Source organism: Chrysochloris asiatica, unplaced genomic scaffold (assembly GCF_000296735.1).
Source record: "Chrysochloris asiatica unplaced genomic scaffold, ChrAsi1.0 scaffold00007, whole genome shotgun sequence".
Taxonomy (NCBI): domain Eukaryota; kingdom Metazoa; phylum Chordata; class Mammalia; order Afrosoricida; family Chrysochloridae; genus Chrysochloris; species Chrysochloris asiatica.
The window spans coordinates 24,374,472-24,393,583 of NW_006408525.1; the positions used below are offsets into that span (position 1 = coordinate 24,374,472).

Below are 19,112 nucleotides of genomic sequence, written 5' to 3' on the forward strand. Positions count from 1 at the left end.
GGTGGTGCCAGGACCCGCCTCGGACCCGGACCTGCCCCCGGCCCGCTCGCGGCCCCGGCGCGGACTCCGGCGTAGTCCCCGGGGCTGGCAGAAAGCGAGGGGCGAAGAGCGGCTGCGGAGCGCTGGGCCGGCGAGCCAGCGGGAGCCGCGGAAGCGCGGACTAGCGACAAGCAAACCGAGCGGCGGCGGCCAGGAGCGCGGGAGAGGGAGGGACGGGCCTTGGTGCGCCAGAGCCTCCCCCGCCCGCCTCGCGCCCTGCCGTTTCCCGGGCGTTCCGCGAGAGAGAGGGGCGGGAGGATCCCCGGGAGCGCCAGCGCCCTCTGCCCCACCTTCAGCTCACGCCCGCCTTTCCCTCCTCCGGCCCCACAGGACAGCCGTGGGCTCCCAGGATCCTCCCGTTCAGTTTCTCCCCGCTTCACAATTGTCAGTGTCTGCGGGTTTCCAGTTCTTTGTGCCCCACGAGAATCACCCCTTATAACGGTGACTCCCAGATTCTTTCCCTAACAGAAGCCTGAATTCAGCCCTCGGCCAGAACTCCTTCCCACTTCATTCCCCGAACCCCGTCTAGTGTGTCCTCCAGCCCAGCAGATAAAAGGGGGGTGGGGGGCGGGACCTGGTTGAACCCTAACCTGAAAGAACCTGGACCCCTAAAAGGAAACAGAGGCCCCCTCCTCCCCTGAGGCTCCAGGATTGCTCTAGGCCGGACTCAGGCAAAGAAACCTGCCAAGCACCTTATTACAGGCTCTGGGGAGAGATCATCTTTTTTTTTTTTGTCCTTATGGGACAGATTAAAAATACCAGCAATAAGACGCTTTAAAAAACGTCAGGGAATCAGGTCAGGACTCAGAGGAACCTCTTTCCCTGCCCTGACCTACTTTGTGTGATGCAGGACCTGCGGGGCTGCAGGGTGACAGAGAGAGGGACCACCCTGGTTCGACGATACTGAGACCTAGCGGTTGGAAAAGCGGGGAGAGAAAGCATGTGGATGCTGAGGGTCATTGGGAAAAGTACCCAGGAGAAGGGACTTGGTCTGCAAGAGGAGGGGTCCCTGGCACTGAAGCCAAAGAGAAGACCTGGGATTCTCTAATCTCTCATAATTTCAGTTCTTCCTTCCTCAGGACCCAGGGTCCCAGAGGCAACCTCGGCTAGCCCTAAACTCACTAGTCGGTAAATTCTTCTCGAAGTCTAATTTAAATCCCGATTTGGGTGACTTTCAAATTGTATCCACAAGACGCGGCTTCTTGCTGCCCTCTAGTGGACACGTAACGCGCAGCAACGTTCATGTGGTGAAGTTTTCCTCACTTTCCCAATCATAGTGACGCTGCTCCGAATCGAAATCGATTCGACTGCAGTGAGATTGTTTTGTTTTGTTTTCGAAAGGAGGGAGTGGGTGGTGATGACTTTTCCGAACCAGCCCAAATGCTGCCTCCACTCCTGGCTCTGAAACCACGGGTTCCTTCCTAGAAGTCGGGTTGGGAGGTCCTACAATGGAATTCCAGCCCTGCCTCTGTCTCTTGGTACATTCATTCCCACATCTGTTGTTCCCTCAGACTGTATTATATAGTCTCGTATAAGGGCGCAGGCTACGATAGCAGCATGTAAACATTTTCTAATAACGTGTAACTTTTTAAAAAATATTAAGTCTTTAGAATTAGAACGCGTTTCAGAATCACATAGAGTGCTTACACAGATTGCTAGACACCCACCCCCAAGTTTCTAAATGAATAGTTTTGATATTAGTTCTTTTATCTAATTGAATAGTTTTGTTCTTAGTTATTTTACGCTGGTTAAATTACCCAGTGTTTTGCATTCCCTCGCTGCTCCACACCTTCCTAAAAGAGAATAAATGTCCACATGAGGAAGTAAATCAGTAAAAACGCTTTAAATAAAGTAACTTGATGCTCTAGATAAGGAATTTTAGGCTTCTTTAAAAAAGAGAGAAAAGAAAAAAAAAAAGAAAAGCACAACCCAGGGGGCACCCGGATTTGAACCGGGGACCTCTTGATCTGCAGTCAAATGCTCTACCACTGAGCTATACCCCCTCTGTTGGCAACAGGCTGCAGAGAGCCTCTTAAGTGGACTTCTGCGCAGGCGCCGTGGGAAGTTTGTTTAAAGACGTGAGACATGGGGGCAGAGTTTTACAAAACTGACAGGACTCTTCATAATATGGGTGGAGATTGTTTCCGGAAGCAATAAGTCAAAATTTTCTACCAATGGTATTACAAAACTGCCTTTTGGGGATGTGGGACGATTAGTCCTTCGAGATCCTTCTAGATCCCTCACTTCGGGGTCGTTCCTCTGGGCGGGAGTCTCCCACACCTAACTTGCTGTAGCCCCTTTGCTGCTTCTCGGCGCCTCTCTGTCCCTCCCATATGCTCCTGCGGGCTTCTCCCGGCCTTCTTTCCCTAGCTGAAATCCAATACTTGGAAACTCTGCCACCGTCCTCCCTGAGGTAGAGCCGTAGGGGTCCTTGGACAGGGGTGAGCCGGCCTCCTCCCTACCCCTGTGTTGTCTGTCCCGTACCCTTGTGCTGTCTGTCCCTTTCACGAATAGTCTATCCAGAACTCCTCGCCACCAACGCTCTCAACGCTCTCCACACACAAGCTGACGAGTGGAGTGGAAGGGTCAGGGACCCATACTTAGCCCGCCTGCAAAAGTGGTTGGCAAGGGTTCCACTCTGTTTTGCGTGGGACCACTTAAGGAGTGGACAAGAGAACTAAGAAAACATATAGTCTAAGAACACAGAGGGGGCACCCGGATTTGAACCGGGGACCTCTTGATCTGCAGTCAAATGCTCTACCACTGAGCTATACCCCCACTCGTTTGCTTTATCTTTGTTATATCAAATTCCTATGGAATTAGGAAGTAGGCGTGTCTACTGAGTGTTGTTATTGTTAAGTGCCATCAAGTTGGTTCTGACCCATAGTGACCGTGTCTAGGGTTTCCGAGGAAGTTCAGCTGGTGAGTTTGAACCGCCGACCTTGCGGTCGAATGTTTATCCTACAGTGCCACACCAGGACTCCTACCTAAGGGTGGTTGATTTCGTTTGGTTTTTATTGGTTTATTGTTAACTTTTCCCTGTTAATGGGTCAGGATAACTTAGTACAAAGAACCCAGAACCCAGGTGAGGAGGGCTAGAATTTCTGAGTTCTTCCTCCATATTTACACCTCAGGAAAACCACACTGTTAAGGAATCCTGGACCCTCTATATCCATGCTCAGATTCTCCCCTAAATGTCCACTCCTTGCTTGGGAAGGGGAGAATACGGAGAGGCAGCTTGGAACTCCAGCTCTACCTACATAGAACCCCCAGGGCCCCTATCCCTCTCCTCCATGAGTTAATATCAAACCACTTCCTCCCCTAAGTCCTGGCCCCCCAGGTACCAACCCCCTCCAACCTGGCAGTCCTTAGCCAGATGTACCCCTGAGGCAGGTCTTTCCCATTTCCAAGGTTCTGTTTTTGTTGTTTTATTTTTGTTTTTCTATTTCCTCCCAAAGCACCTTGCACAGAAACCGAAAACCAGTGTGAGAAATAGGAAGAGTGAGCAGGCAGAGATAAAACGTGAATGGTTTCCAGTGGCATTTATTACACTTTTATAAAAATCCTAATACAATGTTTTGTTGTGGTTTTTTTGTTGTTTTTTTTTTAATCACTACAAAGAATTGACAAATAGGTAGGCCTTGTAGGAATCTGGGACGTTTGGAAAGAGTGGGATTCACAGTGGAGGACACCGAGGGTGAAGGGGATACATAGAGGTGGTGGTCTATAGCTGAAAAGCTGTGTCCAGAGCCAGCCTCTCAGCGCCAATGAGAAAAAGAGGGGGGAGTGCAACTCACTGCCGTTTGAAGGCCCCATCAGACCTCCCTTCCTTCTCTCTCTCCCCTCCCAGCTTTTGGCTAGCCCCTTCTTCTCCTGAGCCCAACTCCTTCACCTTTCAGGACCCTCTGTACTCAAAGGGTATGGGACAAAGATGACTAAGGGGGCCACAAAGCTGGGCAGCAAAATTCTAGGAAATAAAGAGCAATTCCAGGAGTCTCTTGCTTTGCCCACCCAACATATTCTGTACATTTTCCCTACAGAGAGGTTGAGGGAAGAGTGGAGGGGCCTCCACTTTCTCACCCACAACAGCTTCCCTGGGGATTCCAAGCATGACTTCGGCTTTGTCCACTGCTGTCCTGTCTGCAGGAGTTCAGGGTGTACAGTCAGCTCCTCGTGCATGGGGATGGAGGACAGTGACAATCCCACTGGCCATAATTGTCCCCACTCTGCCAGAGGATCATAGATAATAATAGTCACTTGGGTTTTCCACCCACATTGTTCATGCAAAACCCCCTTAGTCTCTGGTTGGCCTTAGGCTGGGGCATCAGTTGGCAGTGGTCCGAGACTGTAGCCACTGTAATCCAGCAGACAGCCTGCAGGGAGGGAGAAATAGGACAAGGATCAGCTTACCCCATGTAGATGATGGTCTTTAACTCCAGTCCCTGCCTGAAGCAGACTGAGGAGGAGCCAACGTTACATTCAATCATTCAATCAACAAACATGAACTGCCTGAGAACCTGCTGTATACATTAGGCACTGTGCTAGGGTTTTGGGGTTACTGGTGAAAAAACTGAACATGCCTCCTAACATAGTCCCAAAGACAATGTTCTATAGTGTACTTTAAAAAAAAAAAAAAAAAAAAACTTTATTGTGAATTGAGTTAAGGTTTGTAGAGCAGATCATGAGTCCCACATTCAACAAATCATTTTATTACAGTGATTGCAGTCCCCTCCATGTAAGAGAATTTGCTTCTATTCACTTTAATTCTTGCACTCCTCCCTGTGTCTTTTGATGCCTTCATCTTTCTACATCCTACTTTGTAAGTAACCACTGGGATCTGAAAAGGTCATGAGCGGCCATCTAAGATGCAACTATTGGTCTCTCCCTGTGCGAAGAAAAGAGTGATGAAAACTGAAGATGCTTGGAAACCGTCCAGTGAACTAATGGACCAAGTAAACATCAGGCTTCATGACCCTGAGAACAGAAGAACTAGATGGTGTCCAGTTACTACTACCAACTGCTCTGAAAGGGATCACATTAGAAGGTCCTAGGTAGAATGGGAGAAAATGTGGAACAAAACTCAAATTGTGAAAAAGACAGGGTTTACTGATCAAAAAGAAACTGGAGGAAACCCGAGTCTATGACTCTCAGTCACCCTTCAGGTCTGGAACTGAACTCACCCTCATGGCTCAATTTTCAGGCAAGCAGTAGATACGTTTATAGAGAGGACGATAGCAACGCTAGTAAGGTCTGCTCACCATGGTATAGTCAACTATTCAAGATCAAAAGGGCAGCATTTACCTACGGACAAAGTTCAGAAGGGTTGGGAAGGAGGGTGGAATGGAAGTAAGAATCAAAGGAAAAAGTGGAAAGTAAGAATCACATGAAGGGGATTGCAACCACTGGAATGAAACGAAGTATGATTTGTTGATTGTAAAATTGATGATCTGTTCTGCAAATCCTCACTCGATTTACAGTAATTTTTTTTTTTAATAGACATGTCCTCTAGGGTTTACAGTCCAGCAGAAGAAATGGATATTAAACAAATGGCCCAGCAAATGAATCTTTAACTACATACTGTGGTGAAGTTAAGAGAGTTACAGAGACCTTTGGACACCTCGGAGTCCGGGAGAGCTTCTTTGAGGAAGGGGCTGGACAACCACCTTCCTAGGCCCCTTAGCAGACTCCTGGTGTGGTGCTGTAGGATCAGCACTGGACTGCAAACCACAAGGTCAGAAGTTCAAACCCACCAGCTGCTCCTCAGAAACCCTATACAGGGTTGCTATGAGTCGGAACCAACTCAATGGCACTTAACAACAACAACAACAAGGCCCCTTAGCAATGTCTCTAGGCAAGTCTCCAATGCCTCCCTCACCACCCACTCCATTACAGATGGTACTGCTCTATAAGCAAGCTGCCCCACTAGACTGTGAGTGACGTCAGAGCCAGGACAAAGTCTTGGTCATGTCTGAGTCACCCCAGCCCTTTCAGACACAGTGCATAAAACATGGGGGTACAGGGTACACAGGAGCAGGCATGTAATGTAAGCTTGCTGGCGACCACATTGGTCTACTGGTGAGTGGAAAAGGAGGAAAGGCAGCAATGCAGAAATGGGCTGAGTTCAACCATGTTCCATAGACTCCCATTGACCTGGAGATGAGAGAGAGAAGAGGAAGGGCTATTTGGTCCTACGTGTGGTGAGACCTGGTGACACACAGACAAAGCCACAGAGGGCTAGAGCTGAGAGTGAAGCATCCAGCCGATATGAAGTGAGGGGAGATGCACAAGAACACCCATACTTGCAGACAGTACCCATTTGACCTAGCCTCAATGGCTTGATAATCAGAACTCTACTAGAGAAAGATAAAAAAAAAAAAAAAATTTGATAAAGGAAACTAGGGTAAATTGCTACAATTTGATAAACTTGACCTATACTCGTAGAGGTAGTAAGTAACTCAAAATACCAACAGAGAGGAAGGAGAAGGTATCAATCTTATCCCCTCTGTATACAGGGTAGATAGAGACAGAGACTGGCAACTTAGACATTGGCTACTTATAATGAAGGGGTGGTAAAGGCACAAAGTGACTGGCTTACAAGATTTCAAGAAGGAGTATAGTTTAAAAGTGTGCGAGGAAAGATAGAGTCCCCACTGAATAGTTTTCGTCTTGTCTAGGTGAAAAGAGATGGGAGTAAGATTCTTATGATTCAATAGTGAGTAATTGTTTTCATGACAAATTGTGACTGTTACAATTGTAAAAACGGAGGAGTAGTTAATCTTACAGGCCAGAAACAGAAGACCCTAGGACCACCAAGGAAGAAGACCACAAGAGGAATGCAGGACCCTATCCAGAGAAGCAGCGACTCCAGAGGCAGAGATGGGGTCATGGAGAGAGGGAGTAGCTGAGGACTCTAGATTCATGGAAAGAGAGGAACTGAGAGCTGGAGGCCAGTATGCAGACTTGCATAATGTGCCCTTTGATGGTGTAAATTATTATATATGCCTGAATATTCAAAAAAATAAAGAGCTAAAATGAATAGAACTACTGTTAACTGATGGTACATGGAGGAGATTATAATCATTATAATGAAACAAAGTATATGATTTGTTGAATGTAAAACTTATGATCTGCCCTGTAAACTTTCACTCAATTCACAACAAAAAACTTTCTAATTAAAAAAAAAAAAAAGTCACCTCATAGGTGAGGACATAGGCGGCCACCAGAGCTATATCAGGTGCCACCCCACCACACCCCTGCAGCTGTCTGCCACCATTAGCCCATCTCACTTTCTTCACCGCACTTATCAGCACGAGACTTAGTTACAGGAGTTAAGAGGAGTGCTGCCTCTCTCCACACTAGACTAAATCCCTGGAGAGTGGGGACTCTGGCTCACCACATACCCACAGCAACTCAACTGGCTTAGCTCACAGGCAACTCTGAGTCAAAATCTGATAGAAGAGATACAAGAGAAGTGTTCTGGTGGTTAACTGCCCATTGGTTGGGCCAGGTCCTGGAGGTCCAGATGGGGCAGCCACTAACCCTTCCCCGGTGAGGGCACAGCAGCCCTGTATGTGCCACGGGTGGTCTTTAATGGCACTGAGGGTGAGGAGTTGGGAGATCTCCGTGGTGGTCATACAGTTCTTCACGTCCTGCTTGTTGGCAAAGATGAGCACTGAGGCATCTCGCAGAGCCTGTGGACAGAGGAGGTCAGCCCCAGTCAGCCTGTCAGAACTGGCCTTTTCTCTTGTGGCCTTCCCATATCCTCCCAGGCTTCCCAGCTGTCCCAGCAGAGAGAGAGCCATGTCCAGTGGGACGGGATGGAGGCTCTGCTGCAACAGTAAAAACCACACCGAGTGACACTGAAAACTCCTGGAATTCCTCCCAACCAGTTCACATAGTCCTTATGACAGCGCCATGAAGTCATTACTGGAAAAGCCTCTCCTTTTTGTAGTTGAGGAAACTGAGGATAAACCTGGTGAAATTACTTGCCCAGGGAGAGGTGGGGCTGGGTCTTGAACCAACAACTCTGGCTTCCATAGTCAGTTGTAGTGAGAACATTGGAGCCCTTCACTGGGGTAAACCAGCCTGGCTCAAGTTGCTGAAACAGGGTTCTCATATGCTAGGGTATTAAGAATGTGGCTCAGCGAGACTGAGTAGGGACCCCAAGGGAATATGGTTGGTATTACTGGCTCCTCTTTAAGCTGAGGTTCTTACTTCATGGGCCAGCATTGTATACAGCTCCTCCCGAGTGGTCAGCAGCCGATCCCGGTCTGTACTGTCAATCACAAGGATGATGAACTGGATAGCAGAGAGAGCAGAGTGGTGAGCTGGTTTCCTGCCCACTGTGCTCCCCAACTGGCCTCTGCGCCACCCTGATGCCAACCCCGCAGATACCGTCTAGTCTCAAGATCTCATTTTAATTCCCCTTTCCATCCCGACACAGGGAGTACACTGGGTAGTTGTGATACCATTTAGACCTCACCACAACCCTGTGGAATTGGTACCATTATTATCCCCTTTTATAGATGTAGAGACTGAGGCTCCGCCAGATTGAGTTGTTTGCCTTCAGGCACACAGCGGGTGTGAAGCAGTGCTGGAATTTGAATTCAGGTCTGTCTTATTCCAGGAATTAAACCACTGAACCTTACTAATGCCCGAGTAAGAAAGGAGTTCCTAAGACAAGGGAACCATCCCCATCCCATGCATCTGCCAGCAAGCAGCCAAAGCTGCCAGAAAGTATTCAAAAAATTTAACAGGTCAATATGATGCCACCCACAATTCACAGAATGAGAGATCAAGCTCAGAAAGGGCGACCAGCCTAAGACCACACAGCTGCCTTGGCGGTCCCTCCAACCCCAGTGCCCTCCTCACCTCTGTGTCCGAGTAGTATGTGTTCCAGGTGGAGCGCAGGGCCTCCTGTCCCCCTATGTCCCACATGAGGAAGTGTGTCTTTTTCAGAACAATCTCTTCCATGTTGCTACCAATGGTGGGACATGTATGGATCACCTCATTGGTCAGGCTGGGGAGGTAGAAGTGGGTACCCAGAGGTCAGCCCAGCTACCCCTAACCTGAACCTCTACTCCCTGGGCAGGCTGAATCTAACTCAGACGAACTCAGCAAAGGGTGACCAAGGCCCTGCTCAGGGTCATGACGTGTGCTGAGCAATGGGAAAGCAGACAGGAATGAGATAAAGCCTAGCCCAGGTGTGGACCACAGCGAGGGGAAACTCAGAACCATCTTCTCAAACTTTGATAGCAGTGAGTCACCTGGGAGTCTTGTTAAAATGCAGAATCTGACTCAGTGTGGCCTAGGGCCCAGGACTCAGCATTTTTAACAAACTTCCGTTAATATGATGCTGCCAGTCTGTGGACCACATTGAGTAGTAGCAAGAGATTAGAAAAATGAGTCAGACACAGACGAGGGTCATCAGAAGGGTGCTTAGTTTGAAGTAACATAAAAAATACATACATATGTTTTTATATGTAAGGAACCTCTCTGGAAGTTACCAAGAAGTTCTAACAGTGGGTAAGTCTTGAAAGCTAAATTGGAAGTTAGGGGTAAGAGAGAAACTTACTTTTCATTATATATTTTTATATTGTTTGAATTTTGTTTTGTTCTCTTTTTCTTTTTAACCATTTACATTCCCCCCGGGGGAAATTTCATTTTTGTAAATAAAATATTTCGTATGTCTTCCACAGAGTGAACCGAGAGTCGTTCCAACTCAGTACCAACAACCACAGGTGAGACACTTCGGAGCTACAGACCCACCCAGACTCAAGTCTGGCCCTCTCTGAGCTCCTAGTGGGCCGCTGGGTTTGAAAGTCAAGAGGCTGACAATTTAAAAGGGCAGCCAGGCAGGGATTGGAAAGTAAACACCTGCCACTAATGGGCGGGAGCAGCAGAGAGGCAGACAGAAGAGGCAAGTTCGAGTACCTGTCAGGCCTCTACGTCTAGAGGCCACTGAACGCAGGGACCACTAACCAGAAAGGTCACGCCAACGTTGCCCCCATCAAGCCTCCCAGCTACAGGAGGAACCGAGGAACCCAGAAAAGAGCTCCTGTGATTGGTCCAGATGCCTGTCAGTCTGGGGGGAAGGCTCAGCCCCCCTCCCCAGGGCCCCGGAGTCACTCACAACTGGTAAAGAATGGTTGTCTTTCCGGCGTTGTCCAGTCCCACGATGATAACCTTGCGTTCTGAAGGCAGCCGGAGGAAGGGTATGGGCAGGGTCAAATTCGATGATCAAGGGACTGGGTGCCCCCACCAGGCCTCCCATAAAAGACACAAATGTTCCGAGCGGGCTGGGGGACTTCTGCTCCCCCACCACCAAAACACAGAGCATATGTCCTCCCTACGGGGTCTTAGACACCTGTGCCCATCCTGGGCACTGGAAATGAGAGTCGAAAGCGTCCCCTCCAGTCGCCTCTCCATAATTCCACAAAAGTGATTGTTTGAAAGGTCCGCAATCTTTCAGGGAAAAGCCGGGCGCGAAGTCACAACCTCAGGACACCGGCAGCAGCTTCCTATCCCGAGGGTGGCGGCATTCAGCCGGGAAGAAAGAGGCTCGTCCGGCCCGTGCGCCCTGGTCGTGCTGAAGTGCGGGTCGCAGGAACAGTGGGCGGGGAAGGGGCCAGAGGAGACAGTGGAGCGGCCGAGGAACGCCCACGCAGGACCCTAGCAACCCCAGTGCTTCCGCCCCGACGACCCCAGATCGGGTGAGCCTAGGAAAGGAATGGGATCTGAGCTGTCAGGGGGATGCCCTGTGCACTCCTTACCCTGACTCCAGAAGATGTCCATCAACTTGCCGACCAGCAGTCCCATGGCGCATCCGGAACCCGGCAGGGCAGAACTTGGTGGCCTCGGGGGACACGGGTCAAGTCCCAAAGTTCCGGACCCCGCCCCCTCACGTGAAGATTGGGTAAAGCCTAGCCTATGAGGTCACGGAAACCCCACTAATCACAGCAGGGCCTGGGAATCCCCTGGGACGCTGGTCCCTCGCTGCGCTATTGACATCCTGGTGTTTTGGAGTCACCTGCCTGGGGCCCTGGAGATGCAAAGCAAATGGGGTCCCAGCTTCGGGCTCTCCTACAGATTCTGAGAAAACGCTAAAGAGCTCATTGGCTGCAATGCTCCCCCTCAAAAAAGTTAACCGACAGCGCAGTTGCGGGATATCTTGGATCGGAATGGTGTTCCCAGAAAATACGTCAGCTTGCCTGGGCCATGATTTGTAGTGGTTTGGCAGTTATGGAATGATGTGATTTGGCAGTTACCTAATCATCCCCCATGATGTGATCTGATGTGACCAGGCCATCAGTAAAGGGAATTAGGGTGGGAGGCACCACCCCTCCCTAAGCAGGTCACGGTCCTAACCCCATGAAAGGGGAGTTTCCCTGGGGGCGTGGCCTGCATCTCCTTTCATCTTACAAGGAAAGGAGAGAGAAACCAGCAGAGAAGAGGGACACGACCACCAAGAAAGAAAAGCCAGGAACAGATTGTGGCCTTTGGACCCAGGATCTCTGCACTGAGGACCTCCTAGACTCAAGGAATGACTGATGCTAATCTCCAGAGGACAGTGGACCCACAGATGTCGAGAGGGGACAAGGACCTTCCCTCAGAGCAGACACACAGAGAAAGCCTTTTCCTAGAGCTGGTGCCCTGAGTTCAAACGTGTAACTTCTCTAAACTGTGGGAGAACAAACCATTAATGGTATTTCTGTCATAGCAACACTAGATAACTAAGACACCCCACAACAAGATCCCACTTCTCCCTCCTCCAAATACCTTGTCAGGGGCCCTACCTAGACTGATGCACAGTCCCTAGTGTCCTATCTTTTACATCTGAACCTCTCCGAGTTGTTTCCTTAATATCGTTGATCTTGACAGCTGACTCAGAGTAAGTTTCCAGGGAAAAGGACAAAGGGCCCCTCCTTTCACCGTCCCATGATGCCAGGCAACAATTGAGGAGAAATCAGCGCTGCTCCCCTGATTCACTGACTGACCCGGTACCGCTCCCAATCCCTGAGGGTTGTCATCTAAAGATAGGAACAGAGCAAGAATGATCTGTCTGCCACCAGAGCCCTACAGAAGGGCCCATGATGCTAAGATCCAGCAGAGGACAACCTGGGTGGAGAGAGAGTTGGGAGGCCAGGCTGGAAGAGGAAGACATGTTGTTGGTTGTGAAATTCCTTCTTTGCTTAAGTTGGGAAACTCCAGAAAACAAAAAGAGAAGTAGAGAAGACCACCTCAGATTGAGGTCACCACATAGGAGAACTAGATCCTTTTACCTCACTGCCGCTGGTTTCTTATAGTCCTATTATTGTTTTCAGATAACTACCATGGAACTGGTCTCCCTGTCTTTCCCTCCCCCTTATCCAAGACATTCTCCTCATGGCCACATTAACCTTTCTAAAGCACAGCTCAGAGTCTATTATTCCCCAGCTCATAAACCTTCATGGTTCCCCATTGCCCACTGGATTCAGATGAGTCTCCTAACCTGACATTCAATAGCTTCCATGGACAGCCCCCACCTGCTTTTGAAGGCTTATCACCCAATGCCCTCCTCCAATGGGATGGCTGACTGGTTCTGGTCCACACATGCCCAGCTCTTTCTGATGGTGCCTTTGCTTTTGCATTACCATCTTCTCTGCCAGAAAGATTCCTGAGATCCCTTTTCCACCTATTTGACTAGACTGAAACACAGTCCTGAGCGTTCCATCTTTTACACCTGAGCCTCTCTGAGTTGTTTCCTTAGTGTTGGCCTTGAGGGTTGACTCAGTGAGTTTCCCGGGGAGAGAACACAGTGTCCCTCCTTTCACAGGTGCCAGGCAATGACTGAGGAGAAATCAGTGCTGCTTCCCCAATTCACTGACTTATCAGGCACCACTCCCCAATTCCTGAGGGTTGTCATCTGAAGACAGGAATGGAGCAAGAAGATTGATCTACAGAAGGGGCCCATGATTCTAAGACCCCGCAGAGGACAAATGGGGTGTCTCTGTATACTGGGCCTGTAGCCTGAAGTGTCTGTTGCTCCCAGTTAACTGAGTCTTAGAGGGCAGGGTTCATGTCTCTTTCGTCTATGTAATTTCCCTCACCCCCATGCCTAGATCAGTGCCTGGCACACAGTTGGGATTTGTTGCTTTTGGACTCAAACAAAATGAGTTAATCTGCAGCCTGTAAAATGGTTTTGAGAATATTAAAAAGAACTGTATGAGTACAGGTTTAAGGGGAGTGAGAAAGGCTAGAAGTATACGAAGAAAAAAGGGAAAATACTTGTATCTCACTACATATAAAATTTTCATCCCACTCAGCTTCATGCCTAGAGTTAGGATGGCATAGTGACCTCCAGAGTCCATCTGAGCAGATTCCATTTCAGTCCTAGGACAGAAGGAGCTGAGCTGGGCATGGTTGGGGTAGGGACAGGGTACAGAGGGTATTGGGGGAAGCTGCAATGCTTCAAGCAGTTTAACCATCTGTTTCCTGGGGGGAAATGGAACTTCTTAGTGCGTCTTTGTGTGTGTGTGTGTGTGATTTAAATTATCTTTATTTTTAAAGAAAGATGTGGTTTGTTGTTGTTGTCAGGTGCCATCGAGTCGGAACCGACTCATAGCGACCCCGTGCACAGCAGAACGAAACAATGTCCGATCCTGGGCCAACCTCACTACTGCTGGCACACTTGACGCCATCAATGATGCCACCTGGCTGATCCATCTCGTTGGGGGTCTTCCTCTTTTTCTCTGACCCTCCATCTTACCCAGCATGACATCCTTCTCCAGCGGTTCCCTCCTGACAATATGCCCAAAGTATGAGAGAGGAAGCTTAGCCATCTCAGCCTTCAAGGAGCACTCTGGCTGCGCTTCTTCCAAAACAGATCTATTGGTTCTTTTGGCAGCCCATGGCACTTTTAGTATTCTCCTCCAACACCACAACTCAAAGGCATCAATTCTTCTACGATCTTCCTTATTCACTGTCCAGCTTTCGCATCCATATGAGGTTATTGAAAATACCATGGCTTGGGTTAGGTGCACCTTAGTCCTCAAGCTGACATCTCTGCTCTTCAATACTTTAAAAAGTTCCTGTGCAGCAGATTTGCCCAATGCAATATGTCGTCTGATCTCTTGACTGCTGCTTCCATGAGTGTTCATAGTTGATCCAAGAAGAACGAAGTCCTTGACAACTTCAATCTTTTCTCCATTGATAAGAATGTCGTTTATTGGTCCAGTGATGAGGATTTTTGTTTTCCTGACATTGAGATGCAACCCATACCGAAGGCTGTGCTCTTTGATCTTCATCAGTAAAATGTTTCAAGTCCTCTTCACTTTCAGCAAGCAAGGTTGTATCATCTGCATATAGCAGGTTGTTAATGAGTCTTCCTCCAATCCTGATGCCACGTTTTTCTTCATAGGATCAGAGGTTTTACAGCTGGGGAATTTGAAGGGAATCCAGAAATCTATTGTATTCTGGATCAAGACACTCAGCTGTTCCAGGAGCCGCCATCTTGGGAGAGAACATCTTGATTGTATCAGGATTAATAGTATCAGGAGAGAACATCTTGATTGTATCTTGATTGTGTCAGGATTATATCAGGATTGACATCAAAATTTAAAGTGACAGTATCAACATAAAACCAAATGGCCACCACTCATCTGCCTGTCATGCTGTGGTGGCTTGAGTTGCTGTGATTCTGAGGGCTATGCCACCGGTATTTTAAACAACCGGCAGGGTCACCCATGGTGGACAGGTTTCAGATGAGCTTCCAGACAAAGACAGACTAAGAAGAAAGAGTGACAAACTACTTCCGAATCGCTAGTCACTGAAATAGCAGATATGGTTTGGTGGTTGGTTTTTTGTTTTGTTTTTGCAATGCCACCCTGTAGGAGTGAAGAAAACACATCTTCTTTACTTTAACCATGCTTTTTAGTTTCTGCACAATGGTAAAACTTTTTGTTACTCTCATAGTCAATGATATAAAACAGACTGGCAAACTTTTTCTGTGAAAAGACAGACAGTAAGTATTTTAGGCTTTTGGGGCTACATATGGTCTGTCACATATTTTTTTCTAATAGCCCTTTAAAAATGTACATCACTTGTTTGTACCATATAAAAACAGACCAAGCCAAATTTGATCTGCAAGGAGTAGTTTGCCAATCCCTGATAGAAAATATCTACTTTTGGTCACCACTGAAACTGTGTTCTTCAAGGGTCTTGACAGTCTGCTGCCTGGAAGTCAAATAGAGAAAGGCCTGATTTACAGCTGAATGTGCATTATGACAAAAGCTCCATCTCACACTGGACTCTCAAAAATAGTTTTCCGTTCACTCATTCATTAGATAAATTTATTGATCACTTACTATGTACACTATTAGTATCCGTGTTAACAGACATTTCCAGTGCTTCTGCCTTAAAACGGAAATCTCTCCAGTTTCTCTAAATGAGAACTTATCAGAGGCCATACTCAAAATTTTTAGGTGAAATTAGATTAAGATCTCTGTCAGTATTTAACAGGATTCATGATTTTTTTTAATTCTAACCAATGATGATATTCTTGCATTGATAATGGACACATCCTTCTTAAAGTCACAGCCTAGATGAGGAAAAATAACTATTCCAGTTTCAAAAGAGACTTCATTTCCACCCACAAGCTGAAATGTTTTTTAAAATCCTCAATTCTAGAACACTCCCAAATAATTTTTTTTTTTTTCATTTTTCTCCTTTGTAGCCATATAACATAAAATCTGGTTTCGAGAGAGATCTTCATTAACTTTCTATTTCAGCTATAAAATATTACATTTAGGGCTGAATACTGCCTTGGAAACCATCTGCACGTCACATTTTATCTTGGGGAAGGAATGCCTATGTTTTTTTCTCTTCAGGTTGAAAACTGTAACTGTTAAGCTTTCTGAATCCTCCTGCTGTTTGTCCAAGGTGATGGACAAAATGGAGCACAGGGCTTTAGTATTAAAAATATAGAGGTTGCCTCCAGTCCAGATCTTTGGTAAAAACATCAGTTCCAATAATCTGATTACCCACACCACAGAGATATGGCACATTTTGTTATTAGAAAATGTGAATTTTATAATTAGCTGTATTTGTGATTACAACCAGTTCTCCCTTTGATCAAGTTCATGGGAGAAAGAAGAGAGTGGGCCAACGCATCGCTTTCGCTCCCCTTTCTGTGTCCTTTTCTTTTCCTTTTCCTTACGCTCTTGCTTGGCTAGTTTGTTCCTTTCCCTCTGCAATTTGTCTTGTTCCTTCTTCCTTTGGGATTCATCCCGAAGCGAGTCTCGTTCCAGTTTTGGGGCGTTGAGGACATCTTCCACATTGGTGTTTCAGAACAGAGATTTGTCAGAACTAATGTTCAGTGTGGTAACCCCTGAATCATCCTTCTTATCTGCTTCATCCTCTTCATCTGTGACATCAGCACTGGGCCAGGAGGGCAGCTTTTCTCTGCTTCTCCTCTTCTGATACCAACCTGGGCTTTACCACGATCTGGGCTTGCTTCTCAATTAGGGTGGCAAGGGCCTATACTTCATCTTCTGACCATCGTTCCACAATCTCCTGGCAGATATATAATAGAGAGTCTTCTTCCAAGAAAGCCAAGAGGATGTCCTACAGAGTGTCCAGCTTCTCTTCTTCCTTTTCCTCTTACAGAAAACCCAAGACGTAGGCACCGTACACAGCCTGGTCCCCTCCCAGCGCCTCCAACCATCCATCCAACCACATCCCAAAGCCACTGCCCCCACCATCGCTTTCCACAGAAGCTGCAGCAGCCACTTAGCTGGGAGCCGCCATCTTGGGGTCAGGGTCCTCCTTAGTGCATCTTGCCCTTCCCACCTGACCCAAATGCAGAATTGAAAATGGCACCTTGCTTGTTGAAAGCACATTTGATAAATAATCAAGAAGCTACCTCCCCTTCAAGGCCCAGAGCCTGGATCATAGGGACATTCATTCATTTGACAAGTATGAGTTAGGAGTCAGGAAACCCAGGCCTTCCTGGAGCTTCCAGTCTAGTGGGAGAGACAAATACACAAGTGGTTATGGTGATGGTTATGTGCCGTGGAGTTGGTTCCAACTCATAGCAATGCTGCATAGGGTTTCAGATGCTATATCTTTATGGGAACAGAAAGCCTTTCTCCCACAAAACACCTGGTAATTTCGAACTGCTGACCTTGAGGTTAGCAGCCTGACTCGTGACCACTATGCTACCAGAGCTCCTTAAATACACAAGGTGTTGTTGAGTGCCATTGAGTCGATTCTGACCTATAGCGACCCTGAACAGGATTTCCAAGGCTGTAAATCTTTACGGGAGCAGAAAGCCTCATCTTTATCCCATGGAGCAGTTGGTAGTTTCGAACTGCTGACTTTGCAGTTCGCAGCCCAATTCATAACCACTACACTATAAGGAGCTCTGGTAGCATAGTGGTTACGAATCGGGCTGCGAACCTTAAGGTCAGCGGTTTGAAACTACCAGCTGCTCCGCGGGAGAAAGATGAGGCTTTCTACTCCCGTAAAGATTTACACCCTCGGAAACCCTATACAGGGTCGCTATGGGTCGGAACCGACTCGATGGCACATAACAACAACAACAACACTACCAGAACTCCTTAAATACATACACAAGTATGGACTACAAAGAGTCCTGGTGTGGCGCTGTGGGTTAATGTGCCAGGCTGCAAAGCTGTTTGAACAGCAAGGTTGGCAGTTCAAGCTCACCAGCTACTACTCCTTGGAAACCATGTACAGGGTCACTATGGGTTGGAATTGACTCAACGGCACTTCACAACAACAAGAAGGAAAAGAAAAAAAAACAAAAACTTTAAGACACAGTGGGTGGGATGATCTAATTTAGAAGGGAGCCAAGGTACAGTCCTCTGAAGAGGTGATTATTGGAGCTAAACATTCTCTAGAGGGTAAAAGACCGGACATCCCTCTCACCTAAGAGCCTTGGTGGTGTTAGCTCAGCTCATGTTATTTTAGAACAGTGGAAACCAGGGATCACATCTATGATCTGAGGCCTCTCCCTGCTCAGCTAACTCTGGGCAAAACCCACTGCAAACCCAATGGAAGAAGCAGCGGCTAGACAGGGAAGGAGGAAAAGGGTACCAGGCAGGCTGTCCCTCAGTCACTTCCGTCCCCATCAGTGCTGGCCGAGGCAGGAGTACCTCTGGCTATGGTAGCAGTCTCTTCAGAGCTGGGCCTAGCCTGTTTCAGAGCTGTTGAAATCCTCACTTGTTGACAGCCACAAAGTGCTGACTGTGCAGTCAGAGTCAATTGAGGGCTTGTGGTTACCAAGAAACAAGAACTTCTCTCTCCCCATCTCTCTGTATCTCTGAACCAGCTAGAAATGCCCCTGCCTGCAAGGCCTGGGGAAATGCAATTCAGACAGAAGGTGCAAGTGGAAGAGACAAACATATGCTAATGAAGTGCCTAGAATGTGCCACAGGGAGGAAGTAGGGTAAGTGAATGTTGTTTATTGGTCCGGTGGTGAGGATTTTTGTTTTCTTTACATTGAGATGTAATCTATACTGAAGGGTGTGCTCTTTGATCTTCATCAGTAAATGTTTTAAGTCCTCATCACTTCCAGCAAGCAAAGTTATATCATCTGCATATTGCAGGTTGTTAATGAGTCTTTCTCCAATCCTGATGCCACGTTTTGCTTCATAAGACCCAGCTTCTCGGATTATTTGCTCAGCATACAGGTTGAATAAGTATGGTGAAAGAATACAACCTTGTCGCACACCTTTCTTAATTTTAAGCCATTCAGTGTTCCCATGATCTGTTTGAACAACTAACTGCCTCTTGGTCCAGGTACAGATTCCTCATGAGCACAAGTGTTCCAGAACACTCATACTTTGCAATGTTGTCCAGAGTTTGTCATAATCCACACAATCGAAAGCCTTTGTGTAGTCAATAAAGCACAGGTAAACATCTTTCTGATATTCTTTGCTTTCAGCCAAGATCCATCGGACATCAGCAATGATATCCCTCGTTCCACGGCCTCTTCTGAATCCGGCTTGAACATTTGGAAGTTCTCTGTCAATGTATGCTTGCCTCCGTTTTTGTATTATCTTTAATCATTT

At 47.4% G+C, this 19,112-nt stretch overlaps 1 protein-coding gene, 2 non-coding genes and 1 pseudogene across 3 annotated transcripts; all 4 read right to left on the minus strand.

Moving 5' to 3' along the window:
- Nucleotides 1-1,970: 1,970 nt before the first annotated feature.
- TRNAC-GCA lies at nt 1,971-2,042 on the minus strand. The gene has a single exon. It is a non-coding gene; the product is annotated as a tRNA-Cys (tRNA).
- Nucleotides 2,043-2,745: 703 nt separating this feature from the next.
- TRNAC-GCA lies at nt 2,746-2,817 on the minus strand. The gene has a single exon. It is a non-coding gene; the product is annotated as a tRNA-Cys (tRNA).
- Nucleotides 2,818-4,363: 1,546 nt separating this feature from the next.
- On the minus strand, nt 4,364-10,857 carry LOC102842026 (ADP-ribosylation factor-like protein 5C-like). Its single transcript, XM_006832541.1, has 6 exons — nt 10,812-10,857; nt 10,172-10,232; nt 8,911-9,058; nt 8,254-8,337; nt 7,579-7,730; nt 4,364-4,412 (listed from the first exon to the last, which is right to left on the minus strand). The coding sequence occupies exons 1-6, from the start codon at nt 10,855-10,857 to the stop codon at nt 4,364-4,366; spliced, it is 540 nt and encodes a 179-aa protein (XP_006832604.1).
- A 5,270-nt stretch (nt 10,858-16,127) lies between these two features.
- LOC102826807 lies at nt 16,128-16,824 on the minus strand (annotated as a pseudogene).
- Between the last annotated feature and the right edge of the window lie 2,288 nt (nt 16,825-19,112).

Coding starts and splice junctions, on each gene's coding strand:
- LOC102842026 (XM_006832541.1), bottom strand. CDS start 10,857: ATGGGACTGCTGGTCGGCAAGTTGATGGACATCTTCTGGAGTCAGG. Junction 9,059..10,171: donor ACAACCATTCTTTACCAGTT/GTGAGTGACTCC, acceptor CTACCTCCCCAG/CCTGACCAATGAGGTGATCC. Junction 4,413..7,578: donor TGTGCCCTCACCGGGGAAGG/GTTAGTGGCTGC, acceptor CCCTCCCTGCAG/GCTGTCTGCTGGATTACAGT.